This window comes from Oncorhynchus kisutch, linkage group LG6 (genome assembly GCF_002021735.2).
Source record: "Oncorhynchus kisutch isolate 150728-3 linkage group LG6, Okis_V2, whole genome shotgun sequence".
Classification (NCBI taxonomy): Eukaryota; Metazoa; Chordata; class Actinopteri; order Salmoniformes; family Salmonidae; genus Oncorhynchus; species Oncorhynchus kisutch.
Window position 1 is genome coordinate 30858928 of NC_034179.2, and position 19574 is coordinate 30878501.

Below are 19574 nucleotides of genomic sequence, written 5' to 3' on the forward strand. Positions count from 1 at the left end.
GGTCAGGATGCTTTCGATGTTGCAGCTGTAGAACCTTTTGAGGATCTCAGGACTCATGCCAAATCTTTTTAGTTTCCTGAAGGGGAATAGGCTTTGTCGTGCCCTCTTCACGACTGTCTTGGTGTGTTTGGACCAATCTAGTTTGTTGTTGATGTGGACACCAAGGAAGTGCTCAACCTGCTCCACTACAGCCCCGTCGATGAGAATGGGGACGTGCTCGGTGCTCCTTTTCCTGTAGTCCACAATCAACTCCTTAGTCTTGGTTACTTTGAGGGATAGGTTGTTATTCTGGCACCACCCGGACAGGTCTCTGACCTCCTCCCTATATGCTGTCTCGTCGTTGTCGGTGAGGTATGCAAATTGGAGTGGGTCTAGGGTTTCTGGGATAATGGTGTTGATGTGAGCCATTACCAGCCTTTCGAAGCACTTCATGGCTACGGACGTGAGTGCTACAGGTCTGTAGTCATTTAGGCAGGTTGCTTTTGTGTTCCTGGGCACAGGGACTATGGTGGTCTGCTTGAAGCATGTTGGTATTACAGACTCAATCAGGGACATGTTGAAAATGTCAGTGAAGACACCTGCTAGTTGGTCAGCACATGCCCGGAGCACACGTCCTGGTAATCCGTCTGGCCCTGCAGCCTTGTGTATGTTGACCTGTTTAAAGGTCTTACTCACGTCGGCAACGGAGAGCATGATCACACAGTCGTCCGGAACATATCCCCCCGTACTGTGGGGATGGCGTCCTCAATGCACTTATTGATAAAGCCAGTGACTGATGTGGTGTATTCCTCAATGTCATCGAAAGAATCCTGGAACATGTTCCAATCTGTGATAGCAAAGCATTACTGTAGTTTAGCATCTGCTTCATCTGACCATTTTTTTATAGACCGAGTCACTGGTGCTACCTGCTTTAATTTTTGCTTGTAAGCAGGAATCAGTGGTTACTGTTATTTGCCCTTATGATTCAGAGGCATATGAAAACACTGTAACTTCCTTTCTTGGGCAACGATGAACCAGCTAATTAATATTAGCCTACTACATCTAGATAGATATTGAACTTCCGTCCTTTCAGGCCAAGTGCACAATGTAGGAATTTATGGTTGGATCACAATCGTTGTTATAATCATTCGCATTTTTTCGGACAATTACGTTTTTCTTTTGACATTATTGGCGTGAAGGCAAATCCAAACTGGCTTCCCTTGATACTTTTTTGGGTGCGCCAGGACCATTCACAGCTCACTCAGTTTAGCTCGACGCTAATTGGCTATTCCTTAAAGAAAAGAATATCAAGGGACGCCAAATGCTTCACTTGCTATCAAATTTGATGCTAGCGGCGGCAACAATGTCACAATCTTTTTGGCCAGACAGCATCAGATACATTGGCTACACATGCCATGTTAAGACAGAGCGGCGCTGCTTCGCTCGGATGCTTCTCCGGTGAGATACATTCAGCCACTTGCGAATTGAAGGAAAATTATGAAACACAAAGAGACAAAAGATTATTGTTTACGGTTTTTTTCAATTTTTCTTGGAAGCCTGGCTTCCCTTGGCATCCATAAATACACACCTCTGGACCTCTGAGATACCATTCCCATCATCTCCTCCTCCAGCTGTCTGCACTCACACTCACACTCACACACTCACACACACACACACACACACACACACACACACACACACACACACACACACACACACACACACACACACACACACACACACACACACACACACACACACACACACACACACACACACACACACTGTCTCTTCTCTCTCTCTCTCTCTCCTCTTAGTTCTCTGCCACAAACACATTTACTTCTCTTCCGTTTCTCAAATGCTATCATTTGGCATCCCAGTTAAAACAAATCTGTTTCTTTCCACACCTTTTCTCACTCTGCTCATCATTCCATCTCAATATGACTTTTCTGTTCCTACACAGCCTGTCTCCTCCGTTCCTTTCCATTAAATCAGCTACCAAAGTTCTGAGAATTACCATAATTATTCATCCAAGTCATTATAATAATGATCATTACACTGATTTTACACTGGAATCTCCTCGCTGCAATGATCTATTATGTTCTGTCTGTGTTATTTATCTAAAAACATTCTCCCTGTGATTCTACACACACACACACACACACACACACACACACACACACACACAGAGAGAGAGATAGAGAGAGAGAGAGAGAGAGAGAGAGAGAGAGAGAGAGAGAGAGAGAGAGAGAGAAGCGTGTAAAAGGGAAGCTGAATCCTCTCCAGGGGTTGTGTCTCCTGATTACAGAAAGTACTGAATGAAATGAATAAGATAAACATCTGAGCTGCTGTAGAATATTTCCTGTGGATCTAATCACAGCACTGGCACAGAACAGAGGAGGGAGAGTTGGAGGGAGGGAGAACAGTTTAGAAAATCACCCATCTCTTCCACGCACACACAAGAGAGGGGGGAGGGATCCGCAGATGTGCAGCGACCTCTCTGCAGTTTAATCACCCCTCCCTTTCTCCCTCCTTTCTTCCCTCCATCCCTCCCCCCCTCCCTCCCTGACACACATTCCACACACTCCAACTGCCAGCCACAGCAGAGAAGTCTCTTCCTCCCCCCAAAAACACACACACACACACACACAGAGAAGAGTCTGCAAAGCTTGTCCTGTCTGATTCCCATGATATCCAGGCTAATGGGGGTGCTGTGTTGAAGGGTCTGGTTAGCCACTATCACACTTAGAGTCCAGTTATATGGTCATCTGCAGCAAAGAAATACATTTCAAAAAAGCTCCAAATCCGTATGAATATTATCCAAATGCATCAGAATCTCTCATGGCTTCACATTGAAAAACAATTACTATCCAGTCATATATTTTTTTTAAACACAGTATTTTTCACGCCAGTACATACTAGCAACATGCATAACCACCAAACAGACAGGCAAATTCAGGGCAGCTAAGACAAGCCAAGCTAAGGACAAATTGCCTTAAATCTGCAGTTTTATGTTGAGCCATAGCTGAATGGAACTCTTTTACCAATCCATATTTCTCAGGCAAAAAGTAAATCCACCTTCAAGAAAAAAATATGCAATAGACCATATGACTGGAAAGGAATAGAAAGCATCAACTGAATATTAACTGTTAACTTTGTTAACTGAATGTTAACTTTCCGGTCAGGTATTTTAATTGTCTGTATTATCTACTTGTTGAATGTTTGTGAAGTCTTGATTTGTGGCTGTTTGTAATGTCATGTTAATTGGTGTAGGACCCCAGTAAGATTAGCTAGCGTTACGGCATTAGCTAATGGGGATCCTAATAAAAAGTACAACAATTATACTGGGGCCCATCCTTCAGCCCATCCTTCAGCCCCATTTCATTGCCTATTTGAGAAAATGATCCAGTGATTCTGGTGTCTGGATGACTCCCATGTCTGAAGCACTTCTCAGGGACACTGAGGGGAAGAAGGTCTGGCATGGCCATGAGAACAATCCTGATTGAAGATGTGAATGAGAAAGATATGGTTTCCTTGCTTGGCAGTACTATTATAGTGGAGGAGAGTAGCCTTACCAAAATGGACTGTTTCCAAGTGTCTTCCCACTCTTCTCCCCTCCCCCCTCTCTCCTCTCTGCCCCCTCTGGGTCCTCTATGGTGCCTGCCCCTCCACGACACCTCCACCTGTCAACAGCTCCAGGCTGCAGCCCTGAAGCTGACACACACACATGCCCACGACGCCTGGCTCAGGAGCCTGCCTTGGGGGTCCCGAGCAGCGGATCGGAGGGCTCGGGTGGTAGGGATGGAAGCTAGAGGGTTATTCCATTCAATTCAATTTCCTATACATTATTTGTACCCAGGGTGCAATTGAGCGGGTCTGAGAGTAAAAAATGCACAAAACCAACAAGATACAACAATAATAGACTACTTTTACTCAATACATACTTTACAATAAGTGAATAGGCCTGAATGAACAGACATCAATTAAAGGGATAGTATACATTTTTTATTTTATTATAAACAATATTGTATACATAAAGAAGTGTTGTCACAACCGATACAGATAGTGTGTATGTCCATCCTAGAAGCTCCATCCACATGCCAGGTTCAGACAGGGTTTCTCTCCAACACACACATAAGGCTGAGCTATGGTCAACTGCCTGCTCTCCTCTAATAACCTGTTAGATAGTTGCTAACTGCTAACTGCACACACACGCACGCACGCACGCACGCACGCACACACACACACACACACACACACACACACACAAACACACACACTCACACACATACACTGGTTGAGTCTTCTAAGCAAACAGAGGCAGTGAATGTTCTGTTTGGGCTCCAGAAATGCATTCTTTGTGTCTGACAGCTGTATGGTGATTTGACAGACAGGTGCTTTTGTTCCTCTGTGGCTTTGAGACTGACTCCCTGGGCATCCAGGACAGTGCCTGTATAGAAACAACAAGGGCCACATAGAAGATGCACAATGCAGCCGGGGTAGGGGGTCGGGCAGGGAGCAGAACGCCCCTGACCCCTAACGCCTACTCCTTTAACACAGAGGTCAAAGGTTAAGGATGGAAGTAGCATCACTCATGAGCTTGTCTCCTTACTGGCAGAGCAGAAGAGGAGAGGATGACAGATCACAGGGGAAGCTGGTCTGAGGTTGTAGGCTATAAGGTTGTGGAAGTACAGCCATAGGAGAGAATGAAGGATGTTATCAGACGAAGGTACACGTTTCATGACGCCGATCTTATTTGAGAATTGTCTATTGTGTGCTTTGGTGTAATTGTGTGTGATATGCATGTTGGTTTCATGATATGCATGAGTGAGTGAGTGAGTGAGTGAGTGAGTGAGTGAGTGAGTGAGTGAGTGAGTGAGTGAGTGAGTGAGTGAGTGAGTGAGTGAGTGAGTGAGTGAGTGAGTTTTTGAGTGAGTGGCTCCAGGGGAAGGGAGGCAGGTGGGAGACACTAAGGTCTGTTTTAATGCATTTCTATTTGTCATGATGAGCAGAAAGGAAGTGTTTTTCTCAAGTGCATGCATACTAACACACACACACACAAGTATTCACTCCTATAAGAAGCCATTAGTGTGAGCTGGCCTTGATGACTTATTTATGGGGCCAACAGAGTGACGTGAGGGAGTGAAGAACCACAGACCTGCTCCCCTTGACCATACAGTTTGGTCCATACAGCACACACACAAACACACACACGCACACACACACACACACACTCCTTTTCTGCATGGCAAATTGGTCGGTTGAGGAAAGGCCTCAAGTATTTTGAACTAACAGGATATGGATATGATTACTACTCTGTTCATCTACCCTGACAGTCTACAAGGGTTAACACAGTGTGAGCATCTAACACACACACACACACACACACGCACCAACACACGCACACACACACCAAAGAAGAGGCAGCGAAATGCAGGCCGTTTGGAAACACCTTTTATTGGTTATCTTTAGCCATGAGGGCTGCAGCCGCCACACCCCTCCAAGAGAAACCAAACCAAAAAGCCAACAACAGTCATCATTATCCTCGCCATATCCACCGTTAAATAAATACTTTTCTCTCATCGCAACCGTTAAATAAATATCTGTGACGCATCTGTAATATCAGCAACGGAAAAGAAATATGTGTGAAATGTATATTTAATATATAATATATTTATTTTGATAAATTTCTATGTGTCCACATATTCTCCTTAAATTCTTTTACAACATACAAGATGCCAATTGTACCAAAGCAATATTTACTAATACGACATGGGGAAGTTTAGTGGTTAACCTGTAGCCAGCATACAGCACCCTGGAGGGTTAGTTGTTATTCTCTAGAAATGCATGTACTGTACAGTACAGTACCTACACACTGAGCCCTTCCACTCAACATCTGACCACCTGGGAGAGCTCTACACGGGCTGGACTGTGGAGGAGAGACCATTAACCTGGGCCTTGCACAGTGGCCGTGAAGTGTGTGCGTGAGTGTGTATTTGTGTGTGTCTGACCGTGTGCGTGTGAAATGAATCACAGAGGAGATAGTGAAGTGGAGGTACAAATAACAGGTTTGGCTGATGGTGAGTGACCTTCTCCTCCACAGTGAAAAACCTCTAAAACGGTTAGAAGTATTGACCAAGTCTGTGACTCAAAGTAAATGTTCAATATAATAGAAAATAATAATAGAAACAGTGATCGTAATAAAAGGGAACAAAACAAGGAATAACCATACACACATAGGATATAGGATAACAGTCAGTATGTACATACACACACAGGATATAGGATAACAGTCAGTATGTACATACAAAAATATAGCAAAGCAACTTTAACAACTCGGATGAGTGTGTATGTGTGTAGGTGAATAAACGCACAGACACACATTACATACAGTAAAGCACACACACACACACACACACACACACACACACACACACACACACACACACACACACACACACACACACACACACACACACACACACACACACACACACACACTTGACATGGCGTGTTACTTTTCACATCCCGGTTTTGGATATCAGTGCATAAGACAACCAGACCTCCCAGACTCAGTCCCTCCCTATCCCTTTATCCCTCCATCCCTCCCCACCTGTTCTTCACCTCCCCATGTTGCTTTGTTATGACCTCACTCCCACAGGTTAACATCAGTCTTCCTAACCTCCAGCCCCCTGTCCCCAATCTCCTCTGTCCCTTCCTTTTCTCCTTCCTCCACTTCCACAGATCTCTCACACTCTCTCTTTTCCTCCGTTTCACCTTCCACACACACCTCCCTCCATCCCTCCCTCTTTACCCATTAGAAGCTAATTTGCCTCCTGATCAACTCAGAGGAGGAGGACTGGAACCTGTTAGTTCATTAAGTGGGTGGGTATGTGACTAGGGGGTCAGTGGGTGGGCCTGCCTGGGGTTTATCAAACTGGCCAGAGGAATCTCTGTCGTTGCAAAATGCCTCGTGTTGTGGACGAAGTGGTAAGGATGGAGGACGGATCTGTAAAGAAAGTGATATTTCTTATCTGGCGTCCTGTCCTCACTCCTGTGAAGTCCCTCTGTATTTTCGACTGTGGAGAAGCTCTGTCTCTTTGGTCCCTCTGCACGTGGACAGCAGCAGTCCAGATGGAGGGGGGAATAGAGGAGGGGGAGGAAAGAATGGGTCAGGGGAGGCTTGGGGAGGGTTACTGAGGGAGGCTGGGGGATGGGTAGACTAGAGGCAGCGGGTAAGGAGGGGTGAGGCGGGGGAGATGAAGGCGGTGAGGGGTCGGGGAAGGCTGGCGTCAGCCTGCCGTGGAGAAGAAACCTGACCAGACTCTGGGTCCTCTGAAGCAGCTGTGCTAAAAATAAAATAGGAGGCTTCTGCTGACAGCAAACAGGAAGGGGACATGTGCACCCACCCACACACACACACACACACACATACATATACTGTACATACACAGGCAAGAACACACACCAACATACACAGACCCACATACACACTTACACGTAACCATTAGTGTACATACACAAACATGCGCGTGCATGCACACACACACGTATACACAGACACACATGCCTACACACACTACCTGGTCATAACAGAGCCCCCCCCCCTCCCCCCTGTTCATATGACAGACAGCTGGGGAACACTACAGACGATCCACCTTTATATCTCATAGTGCCTTCCATATCAAATGTGCTTAATCACTTTAGATTCACCTGGTGCATCATGGTCCGTTTTTGGTGTGTCAAACAGTAATACATTTTTCAATTTCAGAGTTTTGTTCCACCATTAGGAAAGGGTCTTTACATCAGCCTCACACAAAATGTCAGCCATGGCTGCTCAATGACACAACTTGTATGTCCATTCAGTTGGTCGGCTCCAGGATGCCTCTTCAGAGCGACAGGGAGGGAGGGAGGGGATGGAAGGAGGCACACCCTGTAGACTCCCTGTAGACCACCCAGTCTCTGTCTATCTCATGCCTGGAATATACATTTGCCAGAGACTCCTTTTATTAATGGCTGTGTTGGGATTTGTTCTAGTAGCTTACTCACTGTACTCAGAGTCACACATGGTCCGCTCTCTCTGTCTCTCTCTCTACCTCACTGAGGAGGAAGTCCAATAAATAATAAATAGGTCAAGTCTAACAGAGCAAACCCCAGTCCATCACACAGCACAGTGAGGAACCCCAGTCCATCACACAGCACAGTGAGGAACCCCAGTCCATCACACAGCACAGTGAGGAACCCCAGTCCATCACACAGCACAGTGAGGAACCCCAGTCCATCACACAGCACAGTGAGGAACCCCAGTCCATCACACAGCACAGTGAGGAACCCCAGTCCATCACACAGCACAGTGAGGAACCTCAGTCCATCACATAGCACAGTGAGGAACCCCAGTCCATCACACAGCACAGTGAGGAACCTCAGTCCATCACACAGCACAGTGAGGAACCCCAGTCCATCACACAGCACAGTGAGGAACCTCAGTCCATCACATAGCACAGTGAGGAACCCCAGTCCATCACACAGCACAGTGAGGAACCCCAGTCCATCACACAGCACAGTGAGGAACCCCAGTCCATCACACAGCACAGTGAGGAACCTCAGTCCATCACATAGCACAGTGAGGAACCCCAGTCTATCACACAGCACAGTGAGGAACCCCAGTCCATCACATAGCACAGTGAGGAACCCCAGTCCATCACACAGCACAGTGAGGAACCCCAGTCCATCACACAGCACAGTGAGGAACCTCAGTCCATCACATAGCACAGTGAGGATCCCCAGTCCATCACACAGCACAGTGAAGATCCCCAGTCCATCACACAGCACAGTGAGGATCCCCAGTCCATCACACAGCACAGTGAGGATCCCCAGTCCATCACACAGCACAGTGAGGATCCCCAGTCCATCACACAGCACAGTGAGGATCCCCAGTCCATCACACAGCACAGTAAGGAACCCCAGGCCATCCCACCGAGCAGAGCCACAGTATGTACGCTATGCTGGCCCACAAAGTAAGAGGAAGGTAGAGGCAGTGTGCCCACACAGTAACACAGTAGGGTTAAGATTGGCAGTCAGTTCAGCAAAAAGCACCAGGCGGTTTTCAGGTTTCGGCTCAAGTCTCCACATGTACAGTACAGTACAGTTACAGTGAACTACAGTAAAGCTTTTGGTCATTTCTCCTCAGGCAGGAGGAGAAGTATGGAAGGTACGTAAGGTGAAAGGTCACGGTAGGTAGGTCACGGATGGAGGGGGTGATGGCGTTGTCATGGCAACAGTGTTTGTTGTCATGGCAATGTTGTCACTGAGACTGCGTTGTCTAGGCGATGGCTGTCTCCCGCTGCAGCCCTGTCATACAGGCTTCTCCAGGGACTTGCTGCAGAAGGGGGCGTGTCCAGGGTTGGGGTTGGAGGTGGAGATCTTACGGCACACGGTGTTGGTGTTGCTGCAGAAGGGGGTGTGTCCAGGGTTGGGGTTGGAGGTGGAGATCTTACGGCACACGGTGTTGGTGTTGCTGCAGAAGGGGGCGTGTCCAGGGTTGGGGTTGGAGGTGGAGATCTTACGGCACACGGTGTTGGTGTTGCTGCAGAAGGGGGAGTGTCCAGGGTTGGGGTTGGAGGTGGAGATCTTGCGGCACACGGTGTTGGTGTTGCTGCAGCGGCAGCCGGGGCGGGTGGCTCGGTCGTGGGCCCGCTGGCACAGGGCGAGGCACAGCCTGGCAGGTGGGTAGCAGCAGAGACAGGGCAGGCACAGCGCCAGAAGGCCCATGGTGCCCCAGCGGGTGCAGGCGTGGGCGGATGTGCAGGCGCAGGGCCGGTCAGCACAGTTGTCCTCGTCATCCTGAGTGGAGCAGTGGTAGAACAGGCCCTTAACGCAGCACAGACAGGTGCCATACTCCACAGCACTCTCAGCAGAGCAAAGGCAGCGCTGCCCACAGGCCCAGCAGGACGGCAGGCTTCGCGGAGCGCAGCACTCCTGACACTTACACCTCCCACAGAGCTCACAGATAAACAGGTGCAAGCCCAGGTCCTCTCCCTCCACCAGGCCTTTACCCAGAGAAGCCTCAGGCTTGAGTTCTCCTTTAGGCTGGGAGCGCACCACCGAGGCCAGGCCAGAGTGGGAGGGTGTCAGGCCCACCAGGAGTCTCTGGTCGGAGGCAGCGCTGATCCGGGACATGGCTGAACTGGTAGTACTGGAGCGACTCAGATGGGCAAGGTGGGCGTGTTGCTGCTGGCTCTGGCTCCGGGGGAGAGGGTATCCCTGAGGGTAACCATGAGAGTAACCTTGAGGAGGGTATCCGTGGGTGATGGGGTAGCGGTCATCGTGGGCGTAGAAGAAGCCGGACTGGGAGGCATGGTCCAGGGTCACGGGGCGCTCCACGTAGTCGTTGTTGGCGCGGATGGAGCGGATCTGGTCCAGGGAGAGGACAGGCACCTGCTGGAGGTCCAGCCCATCAACGTCCATCCTGACTGGTGGAGGGCCATGACCCGGGAGAGGGTCCATCCTGGTCCTGGGAGAAGGAGCACCAGGGAGGGGGTCGGGACTGGGGCAGGGAGCTCGCACCTCTCACGGCACATCAGAAAGACCTGGAATAGAAGAAGAGGGGCATTTTAGAACATTGTTACATTTTATCTCACAACAAATGAAAAAAACATAGACTTCTTTACCCCTTAAAGACAACACATGAACCAGCTCATTACTCTTTATAACCTTCTCTTTACCACCCACAACACATGAACCAACTCATTACTCTTTATAACCTTCTCTTTACCACCCACAACACATGAACCAACTCATTACTCTTTATAACCTTCTCTTTACCACCCACAACACATGAACCAGCTCATTACTCTTTATAACCTTCTCTTTACCACCCACAACACATGAACCAGCTCATTACTCTTTATTACCTTCTCGTTACCACCCACAACACAGGAACCAGCTCATTACTCTTTATTACCTTCTCTTTACCACCCACAACACATGAACCAGCTCATTACTCTTTATTACCTTCTCGTTACCACCCACAACACATGAACCAGCTCATTACTCTTTATAACCTTCTCTTTACCACCCACAACACATGAACCAGCTCATTACTCTTTATTACCTTCTCGTTACCACCCACAACACATGAACCAGCTCATTACTCTTTATTACCTTCTCTTTACCACCCACAACACATGAACCAGCTCATTACTCTTTATTACCTTCTCGTTACCACCCACAACACATGAACCAGCTCATTACTCTTTATAACCTTCTCTTTACCACCCACAACACATGAACCAGCTCATTACTCTTTATTACCTTCTCGTTACCACCCACAACACATGAACCAGCTCATTACTCTTTATTACCTTCTCTTTACCACCCACAACACATGAACCAGCTCATTACTCTTTATTACCTTCTCTTTACCACCCACAACACATCTGGGAAGCTGGAGATCAACATGAGCTACTTTCTAACAGCCAGCCTCAATATTTCCCCTCCCTTGTTTGGTGGTGGACATACAATACAATGTACCTATACTGCAGTCAGGTAAACCAGGTGAACCTGCCCTGAGCACTGTGAAGGAGTTATATAAACTGGACATAAATAGTCCCAGTATCCACATCCAAATGATTATCCACACCATCATGACCATTGAGATTCTCCAGTGCTGAGCGTATAACTATTATTAGCCAGCCAGGACCAAATGGACAAAGCCATTAGCCTGGCCTGTAATTTAGCATCTGTTCACTTACACAGCTCTCTGGCGCGTACGCACACACACACGCACACACACACACACACACACAGACACACACACACACACACACACACACACAGCTGCTGGAGAAGATTGGCATCAGATTCGCCCGTCTGCCCGGCCGAAGAGGTTGACACACAGACAAACAGCAATGGATTGTGGGAAAACATTGCAGTGTTCTAGTTGCTAGGGGTGTCGATGAGGTCCTAGGTTGTCATGGTCCTTTTGTTTTGTTTCAGCCTTATCCTCCACAAACAGGAACAACATGGATGTTGGAATGTAGATGGAAAACATTAGTATCCTGGAACTGACACACAAACATGTCCGCTTGTTTCATTACAGTGACATACTGTAGTAGGGAACATTTCTGCGTTGATAAAGTTTTTCCCTACAGTATGTGAGTTTTAGTGAAGATGTTGCACCTTCAAAAATAACCCCTGAAATATCTGTTATAACTACTACATCTAAGGACAACAGATTCAGCAGGATCTTCTGGTATGTGTTCAACAGGCTATTATTATGTGTGGAATTCAATACCCTAATATGCTGTATCTGGCCTTGGTTTTTAGGGCCTTTTTCTCCTCTCCTCCTCTCGCCGCACACTTGCCAAATGGCCTAAGGGGATAGTTCCCTTCCTTTCTCTGTGAGAGGCCATCCAGACCTTGTAGAGAGATAGACAGAGAGAGAGAGAGAGAGACAGAGACAGAGACAGAGACAGAGACAGAGACAGAGACAGAGACAGAGACAGAGACAGAGACAGAGACAGAGACAGAGACAGAGACAGAGACAGAGACAGAGACAGAGACAGAGAGAATGAGTGGGTGAGGGAGAGAGAGAGAGAGAGAGAGAGAGAGAGTGAGAGAGAGAGGGGGAGGGAGATAGAGAGGGAGATAGAGAGTTAGGGGGATAGAGATAGAGAGGGGGGGTAATCAGGCCAAATGGAGAAGCATTTTAAACAGACAGCCAAATGAGAAGATTAGATGGAGGAGAAAGATTGGAGCATCAGGCAGACAAATGGAAGGACGGATGGAGGGATGGACAGAGGGACAGCAGACGTAGCCAGGAACGGAAATCCATAGTCAGGAACAGCAATTAGAGCTTGCAGAGTGTCTGCCCCCGGCCGGCAGCCTTCCGGGGAGCTGCCGGCAGAATTCCTGGCAGCGAGCAGGCAGGCGGATGCTCTCGCAAAAGGTATGATACCATCCAACCTCACACAGACACACTATAAAAACACACAGATTACACATACACACGTTTTGACACACTGAGAAAGACACACATTTACAGAGACTGAGACAGATGCACACAAAAGTGCAGAGCTACACACACACACACATACATCTACACACTCCCACAAACACACACACATTGCCGCCCCAGTCCGCAGCCATAAAGTGAAGATAAGGCATCCCAGGTCAGAAATATATTTTTTAATTAGACAGAGAAGGAAAGAGAGTTCCTGGAGAGTAATCACATAAAATAGAGTTGCACCCATCCACTACACAGATATCAGACCATCCACTACACAGATATCAGACCATCCACTACACAGATATCAGACCATCCACTACACAGATATCAGACCATCCACTACACAGATATCAGACCATCCACTACACAGATATCAGACCATCCACTACACAGATATCAGACCATCCACTACACAGATATCAGACCATCCACTACACAGATATCAGACCATCCACTACACAGATATCAGACCATCCACTACACAGATATCAGACCATCCACTACACAGATATCAGACCATCCACTACACAGATATCAGACCATCCACTACACAGATATCAGACCATCCACTACACAGATATCAGACCATCCACTACACAGATATCAGACCATCCACTACACAGATATCAGACCATCCACTACACACCCATCAGACCATCCACTACACACCCATCAGAGCATCCACTACACACCCATCAGACCATCCACTACACAGCTATCAGACCATCCACTACACACCCATCAGAGCATCCACTACACACCCATCAGACCATCCACTACACAGCTATCAGACCATCTACTACACACCCATCAGACCATCCACTACACAGCTATCAGACCATCCACTACACACCCATCAGGCCATCCACTACACACCCATCAGACCATCCACTACACACCCATCAGACCATCCACTACACACCCATCAGACCATCCACTACACAGCTATCAGACCATTTAATTGTTAAGAAAAGCCTACTGCTCGGCTTTTTCCATGAGCTCATCCTGTAGAGTCGGCCAGGGCAGGGCTTAGGGTATAAATGTGTGGCCAAGCCCTTCACCACTGAGCCAGAGAAGGACTGTCGTCCATCTCTGCAAAACCATGTAAACTGTTCTTGGTCTCATCACAGATCCCGTACACCAGGTCAGAGGATAGAGTGCAGGCTTTTGCTCCAACCCTGCTCTAGTTCACCTGACTTTAGGGCTATTTAGGGTCCTGAGGAGCTAATGGGCTACCATCAGATGTATTATAGTAGGGCTGGAACCAAACCCTGCAGATGGGTAGCCCCGGAGGAGGGTGGGCATCCCTGTTGTAACTCTAGACTGACGAGCCCTGATGAACTAACAGATAATCTGCTTTATTTCCTCTTGGATACATAACTTAATCTGCTCTGATTTCTCTTAAGGAGCTGTCTGTCTGTTGATTTCTGTGGTGTACTGTATGAATAAACATACATTGATTTCTTCATTGCACAATAATCAACATTAATCAACAAAATAACTTATCTAGATCTAGAAAGCAAATAGTCCTCAGATATGCTTTCTAAGAATGACAGATGTGCAGAGTGGATACTGTTGACTCATTCCTACTTAGTCAACGTTTACATGTTGCATTTACAGCAGCATTAGAATTACTGGCTGTTCTTTCCCCCACTCAAGGGGTCAGAAGCCCTGTCTGTCCTTGAGGGAGCTGTTGCCTTGGTAACCATGTTTGGGAAGTCAACTCCCACTACCCAGAATCCTCCCCTCTCCCCCTCTACCTACCCACAGGTTTCCACCCCACCCTACACCTAGCCACCAGCTGCTCCTGCCCCACTCCTATCCCCCATTATCTACAGTGCTGGGGCAGGGTTGGGGTACAAGACTGGGGGTACAGGGCTGAGGTACAAGACTGTGTTTACAGGGCTGAGGTACAAGACTGGGGGTACAGGGCTTGGATGGGGTACAAGACTGGGGGTATAGGGCTGGGGTACAAGACTGGGGGTACAGGGCTGAGGTACAAGACTGGGGGTACAGGGCTGGGGTACAAGACTGGGGGTACAGGGCTGGGGGATATGGCACATGTTGTCAGCACATGGTGAGAAAGCATAGATACAGTAGCATGAGGAAAGATACATGTTTGCTGGTCCTTCAGGTAGACCAGATCTGTTTCTTCAATACAATGTCCAGCCAAGACATGTCTCCTCTCCTCTCCTCGGCTGTTCTGAGTTATTCCTCCCTGCTGTATCTGCCTGGCTCTAGGAAGTCTGTTTTATGTGTCTGCTTCTGCTTTTATCCTCTGTGTTTGATGCAAACCCACCGGGACCCATTGCAACAGCTTTTCCACTCATCTGTTCATCCCTTCACCTCCTCCTCACTCTGTCGTTCACACACCTTTTAGGGCCTCAGATAAAGAAAAAAAATGGGAGAAGGAAATCAAGACCTGAGCGCTTTTCAGCTCTGGGTAGGAGGCACATTGATACATGGGCCGTGGAATACACCGATAGAGAGAGAGGGAACAGAGAATGAGAGAGAGAGAGAGAGAGAGAGAGAGAGAGAGAGAGAGAGAGAGAGAGAGAGAGAGAGCCAAAGGACAGTAAAAAAGACAAGGGGATTGAAAGAGTTGAGAGGAGAAGATTAGAGAGAGGATAGAGTGAAGGAGAGAGCAAGGCAACAGAGTGAGGGAGAAAGAGGATGAAGGTAAGAGAGGGGGAGAGGACAAATGGAAGAGAGAAATAGTGAGAAAGAAAGCAAGTGAGAAAGAGAGAAGTGGAGAGAGGGGAGGAGATAGAGGGGAGGCGAGAGAGCTCAGGGCTGGTGTTTACTGGGCTAGCCTGCCGTCAGAGGTAACTTGAAGACAGGGCAGTGCGCTGGGGGGGTATCAGCGGTGAGTGAGCCCTGCAGCTCTGGCCTGGGTCTCTCTCTCCTGCTCCCCTGCACGCTGCCCTCTCTGGCACAGTAATCCTATCTGCAGCAGGAGAGAGCTACACAGTGAATATTATTCATAACAATCACTACATAGGACCCTGCTCCTCTTAGCTCAGCTGAGATAGAGAGGGAGGGGAATGAAATCCAAGCCCACAACTGGAGTGCAAAACAGAAAGAAAGGGTGATGGGGAGGGGGGAGTTGAAATAAAAATGAAGAGGAAGCCAGAGACAGATGTGTTGGAAAATTAGGACAGTCATGGCCTAATGTTCATTTACTGTATATCAAATACTGTATATAAACCCCCACACAGACACACACAAACATTGGAGAACCCTTTTTGGTTCCAGGTAAAACTCTTTTGGGTTCCATGTAGAACCTTTTCTACAGAGTGAGTTCTGGGGGGGGGGCTGCTTTACTGGACATCCTTCCACATTTAACCCAACCCCTCTGAATCAGAGAGGTGTGTGGGGGGGGGGGGGCTGCTTTACTCAACATCCTTCCACATTTAACCCAACCCCTCTGAATCAGAGAGGTGTGGGGGGGGGGGGCTGCTTTACTCAACATCCTTCCACATTTAACCCAACCCCTCTGAATCAGAGAGGTGTGGGGGGGGGGCTGCTTTACTCAACATCCTTCCACATTTAACCCAACCCCTCTGAATCAGAGAGGTGTGGGGGGGGGGGGGGCTGCTTTACTCAACATCCTTCCACATTTAACCCAACCCCTCTGAATCAGAGAGGTGGGGGGGGGCTGCTTTACTCAACATCCTTCCACATTTAACCCAACCCCTCTGAATCAGAGAGGTGGGGGGGGGGGGGGGCTGCTTTACTGGTCATCCTTCCACATTTAACCCAACCCCTCTGAATCAGAGAGGTGGGGGGGGGGCTGCTTTACTGGTCATCCTTCCACATTTAACCCAACCCCTCTGAATCAGAGAGGTGGGGGGGGGCTGCTTTACTGGACATCTACGTCATTGGCGCCTGGGGAGCAGTTGTTGTTGGGAGTTAACTGTCTTGCTCAAGTGCACACGTCATATTTTTGCACCTTACCGGCTCAGGGATTCAAACCAGCGACCTTTCCGTGACTGGCCCAACACTCTTACAGTGGGGCAAAAAGTATTTAGTCGGCCACCAATTGTGCAAGTTCTCCCACTTAAAAAGATGAGAGAGGCCTGTAATTTTCATCATAGATACACTTCAACTATGACAGACAAAATGAAAAAAAAATCCAGAAATCACATTGTAGAATTTTTTATTCATTTATTTGCAAATTATGGTGGAAAATAAGCATTTGGTCAATAACAAAAGTTTATCTCAATACCCTTTGTTGGCAATGACAGAGGTTAAATGTTTTCTGTAAGTCTTCACAAGGTTTTCACACACTGTTGCTGGTATTTTGGCCCATTCCTCCATGCAGATCTCCTCTAGAGCAGTGATGTTTTGGGGCTGTTCCTGGGCAACACAGACTTTCAACTCCCTCCAAAGATTTTCTATGTGGTTGAGATCTGGAGACTGGCTAGGCCACTCCAGGACCTTGAAATGCTTCTTACGAAGTCACTCCTTCGTTGCCCGGGCGGTGTGTTTGGGATCATTGTCATGCTGAAAGACCCAGCCACGTTTCATCTTCAATGCCCTTGCTGATGGAAGGAGGTTTTCACTCAAAATACGATACATGGCCCCATTCATTCTTTCCTGTACACGGATCAGTCGTCCTGGTCCCTTTGCAGAAAAACAGCCCCAAAGCCTGATGTTTCCACCCCCATGCTTCACAGTAGGTATGGTGTTCTTTGGATGCAACTCAGCATTCTTTGTACTCCAAACACGACGAGTTGAGTTTTTACCAAAAAGTTATATTTTGGTTTCATCTGACCATATGACATTCTCCCAATCTGCTTCTGGATCATCCAAATGCTCTCTAGCAAACTTCAGACGGGTCGAGGGACACGTCTGGCACTGCAGGATTTGAGTCCCTGATGGCGTAGTGTGTTACTGCTGGTAGGCTTTGTTATTTTGGTCCCAGCTCTATGCAGGTCATTCACTAGGTCCCCCCGTGTGGTTCTGGGATTTTTGCTCACCGTTCTTGTGATAATTTTGACCCCACGGGGTGAGATCTTGCGTGGAGCCCCAGATCGAGGGAGATTATCAGTGGTCTTGTATGTCTTCCATTTGCTAATAATTGCTCCCACAGTTGATTTCTTCAAACCAAGCTGCTTACCTATTGCAGATTCAGTCTTCCCAGCCTGGTGCAGGTCTACAATTTTGTATCTGGTGTCCTTTGACAGCTCTTTGGTCTTGGCCATAGTGGAGTTTGGAGTGTGACTGTTTGAGGTTGTGGACAGGTGTCTTTTATACTGATAACAAGTTCAAACAGGTGCCATTAATACAGGTAACGAGTGGAGGACAGAGGAGCCTCTTAAAGAAGAAGTTACAGGTCTGTGAGAGCCAGAAATCTTGCTTGTTTGTAGGTGGCCAAATACTTATTTTCCACCATAATTTGCAAATAAATTCATAAAAAATTCTACAATGTGATTTTCTGGATTTTTCTTTTTCATTTTGTCTGTCATAGTTGAAGTGTACCTATGATGAAAATTACAGGCATCTCTCATCTTTTTAAGTGGTTGCACAATTGGTGGTTGACTAAATACTTTTTTGCCCCATTGTAACTGTTAGGCTATCTTCTATGGACACAGCCAAATAACCCTTTAAGGTTTTAGACAGACCCTTTTTACTAAGAGTAAAGCCTTCCTCCCTCTATAACCCTAGCCCTCCTCTACCCCTGGCCCTCCCCTAGCCCTCCTCCTTCTATAACCCTGGCCCTCCCCTAGCCCTCCTCCTCTACCCCTGGGTCTCCACTAGCCCTCCTCCTTTACCCCTGGCCCTCCCCTAGCCCTCTTCCTCTACCCCTGGCCCTCCCCTAGCCCTCCTCCCTCTATACCCCTGGCCTTCCCCTAGCCCTCCTCCTCTACCCCTGGCCCTCCCCTAGCCTTCCTCCCTCTATACCCCTGGCCCTCCCCTAGCCTTCCTCCTTCTATACCCCTGGCCCTCCCCTAGCCTTCCTCCTCCTCTACCCCTGGCCCTCTCCTAGCCTTCCTCCCTCTATACCTCTGGCCCTCCCCTAGCCTTCCTCCCTCTATACCCCTGGTCCTCCCCTAGCCTTCCTCCTTCTATACCCCTGGCCCTCCCCTAGCCCTCCTCCTCTACCCCTGGCCCTCCCCTAGCCTTCCTCCTTCTATACTCCTGGCCATCCCCTTGCCTTCCTTCTTCTATACCCCTGGCCCTCCCCTATCCCTCCTCCTCTACCCCTGGCCCTCCCCTGCCCTCCTCCTCTACCCCTGGCCCTCCCCTAGCCCTCCTCCTCTACCCCTGGCCCTCCCCTAGCCTTCCTCCCTCTATACCCCTGGCCCTCCCCTAGCCTTCCTCCTTCTATACCCCTGGCCCTCCCCTAGCCTTCCTCCTCCTCTACCCCTGGCCCTCTCCTAGCCTTCCTCCCTCTATACCTCTGGCCCTCCCCTAGCCTTCCTCCCTCTATAACCCTGGACCTCCCCCAGCCCTCCTCACTCTTTACCCCTTGCCCTCCCCTAGCCCTCCTCCTTCTATAACCCTGGCCCTCCCCTAGCCCTCCTCCTCTACCCCTGGGTCTCCACTAGCCCTCCTCCTTTACCCCTGTCCCTCCCCTAGC

At 48.4% G+C, this 19574-nt stretch overlaps 1 protein-coding gene across 1 annotated transcript in view; it reads right to left on the bottom strand.

Annotated features, from left to right (window-relative positions):
• Positions 1-5417: 5417 nt before the first annotated feature.
• LOC109892110 (protein sprouty homolog 3-like) overlaps positions 5418-19574 on the bottom strand; it is a 21404-nt gene continuing 7247 nt past the window's right edge. The window contains exon 2 of the mRNA XM_020484527.2: positions 5418-10568. Coding sequence (XP_020340116.1) covers positions 9334-10485 — 1152 coding nt within the window. The 5' untranslated portion in view covers positions 10486-10568 and the 3' untranslated portion in view covers positions 5418-9333. The remainder of the gene's footprint in view (positions 10569-19574) is intronic.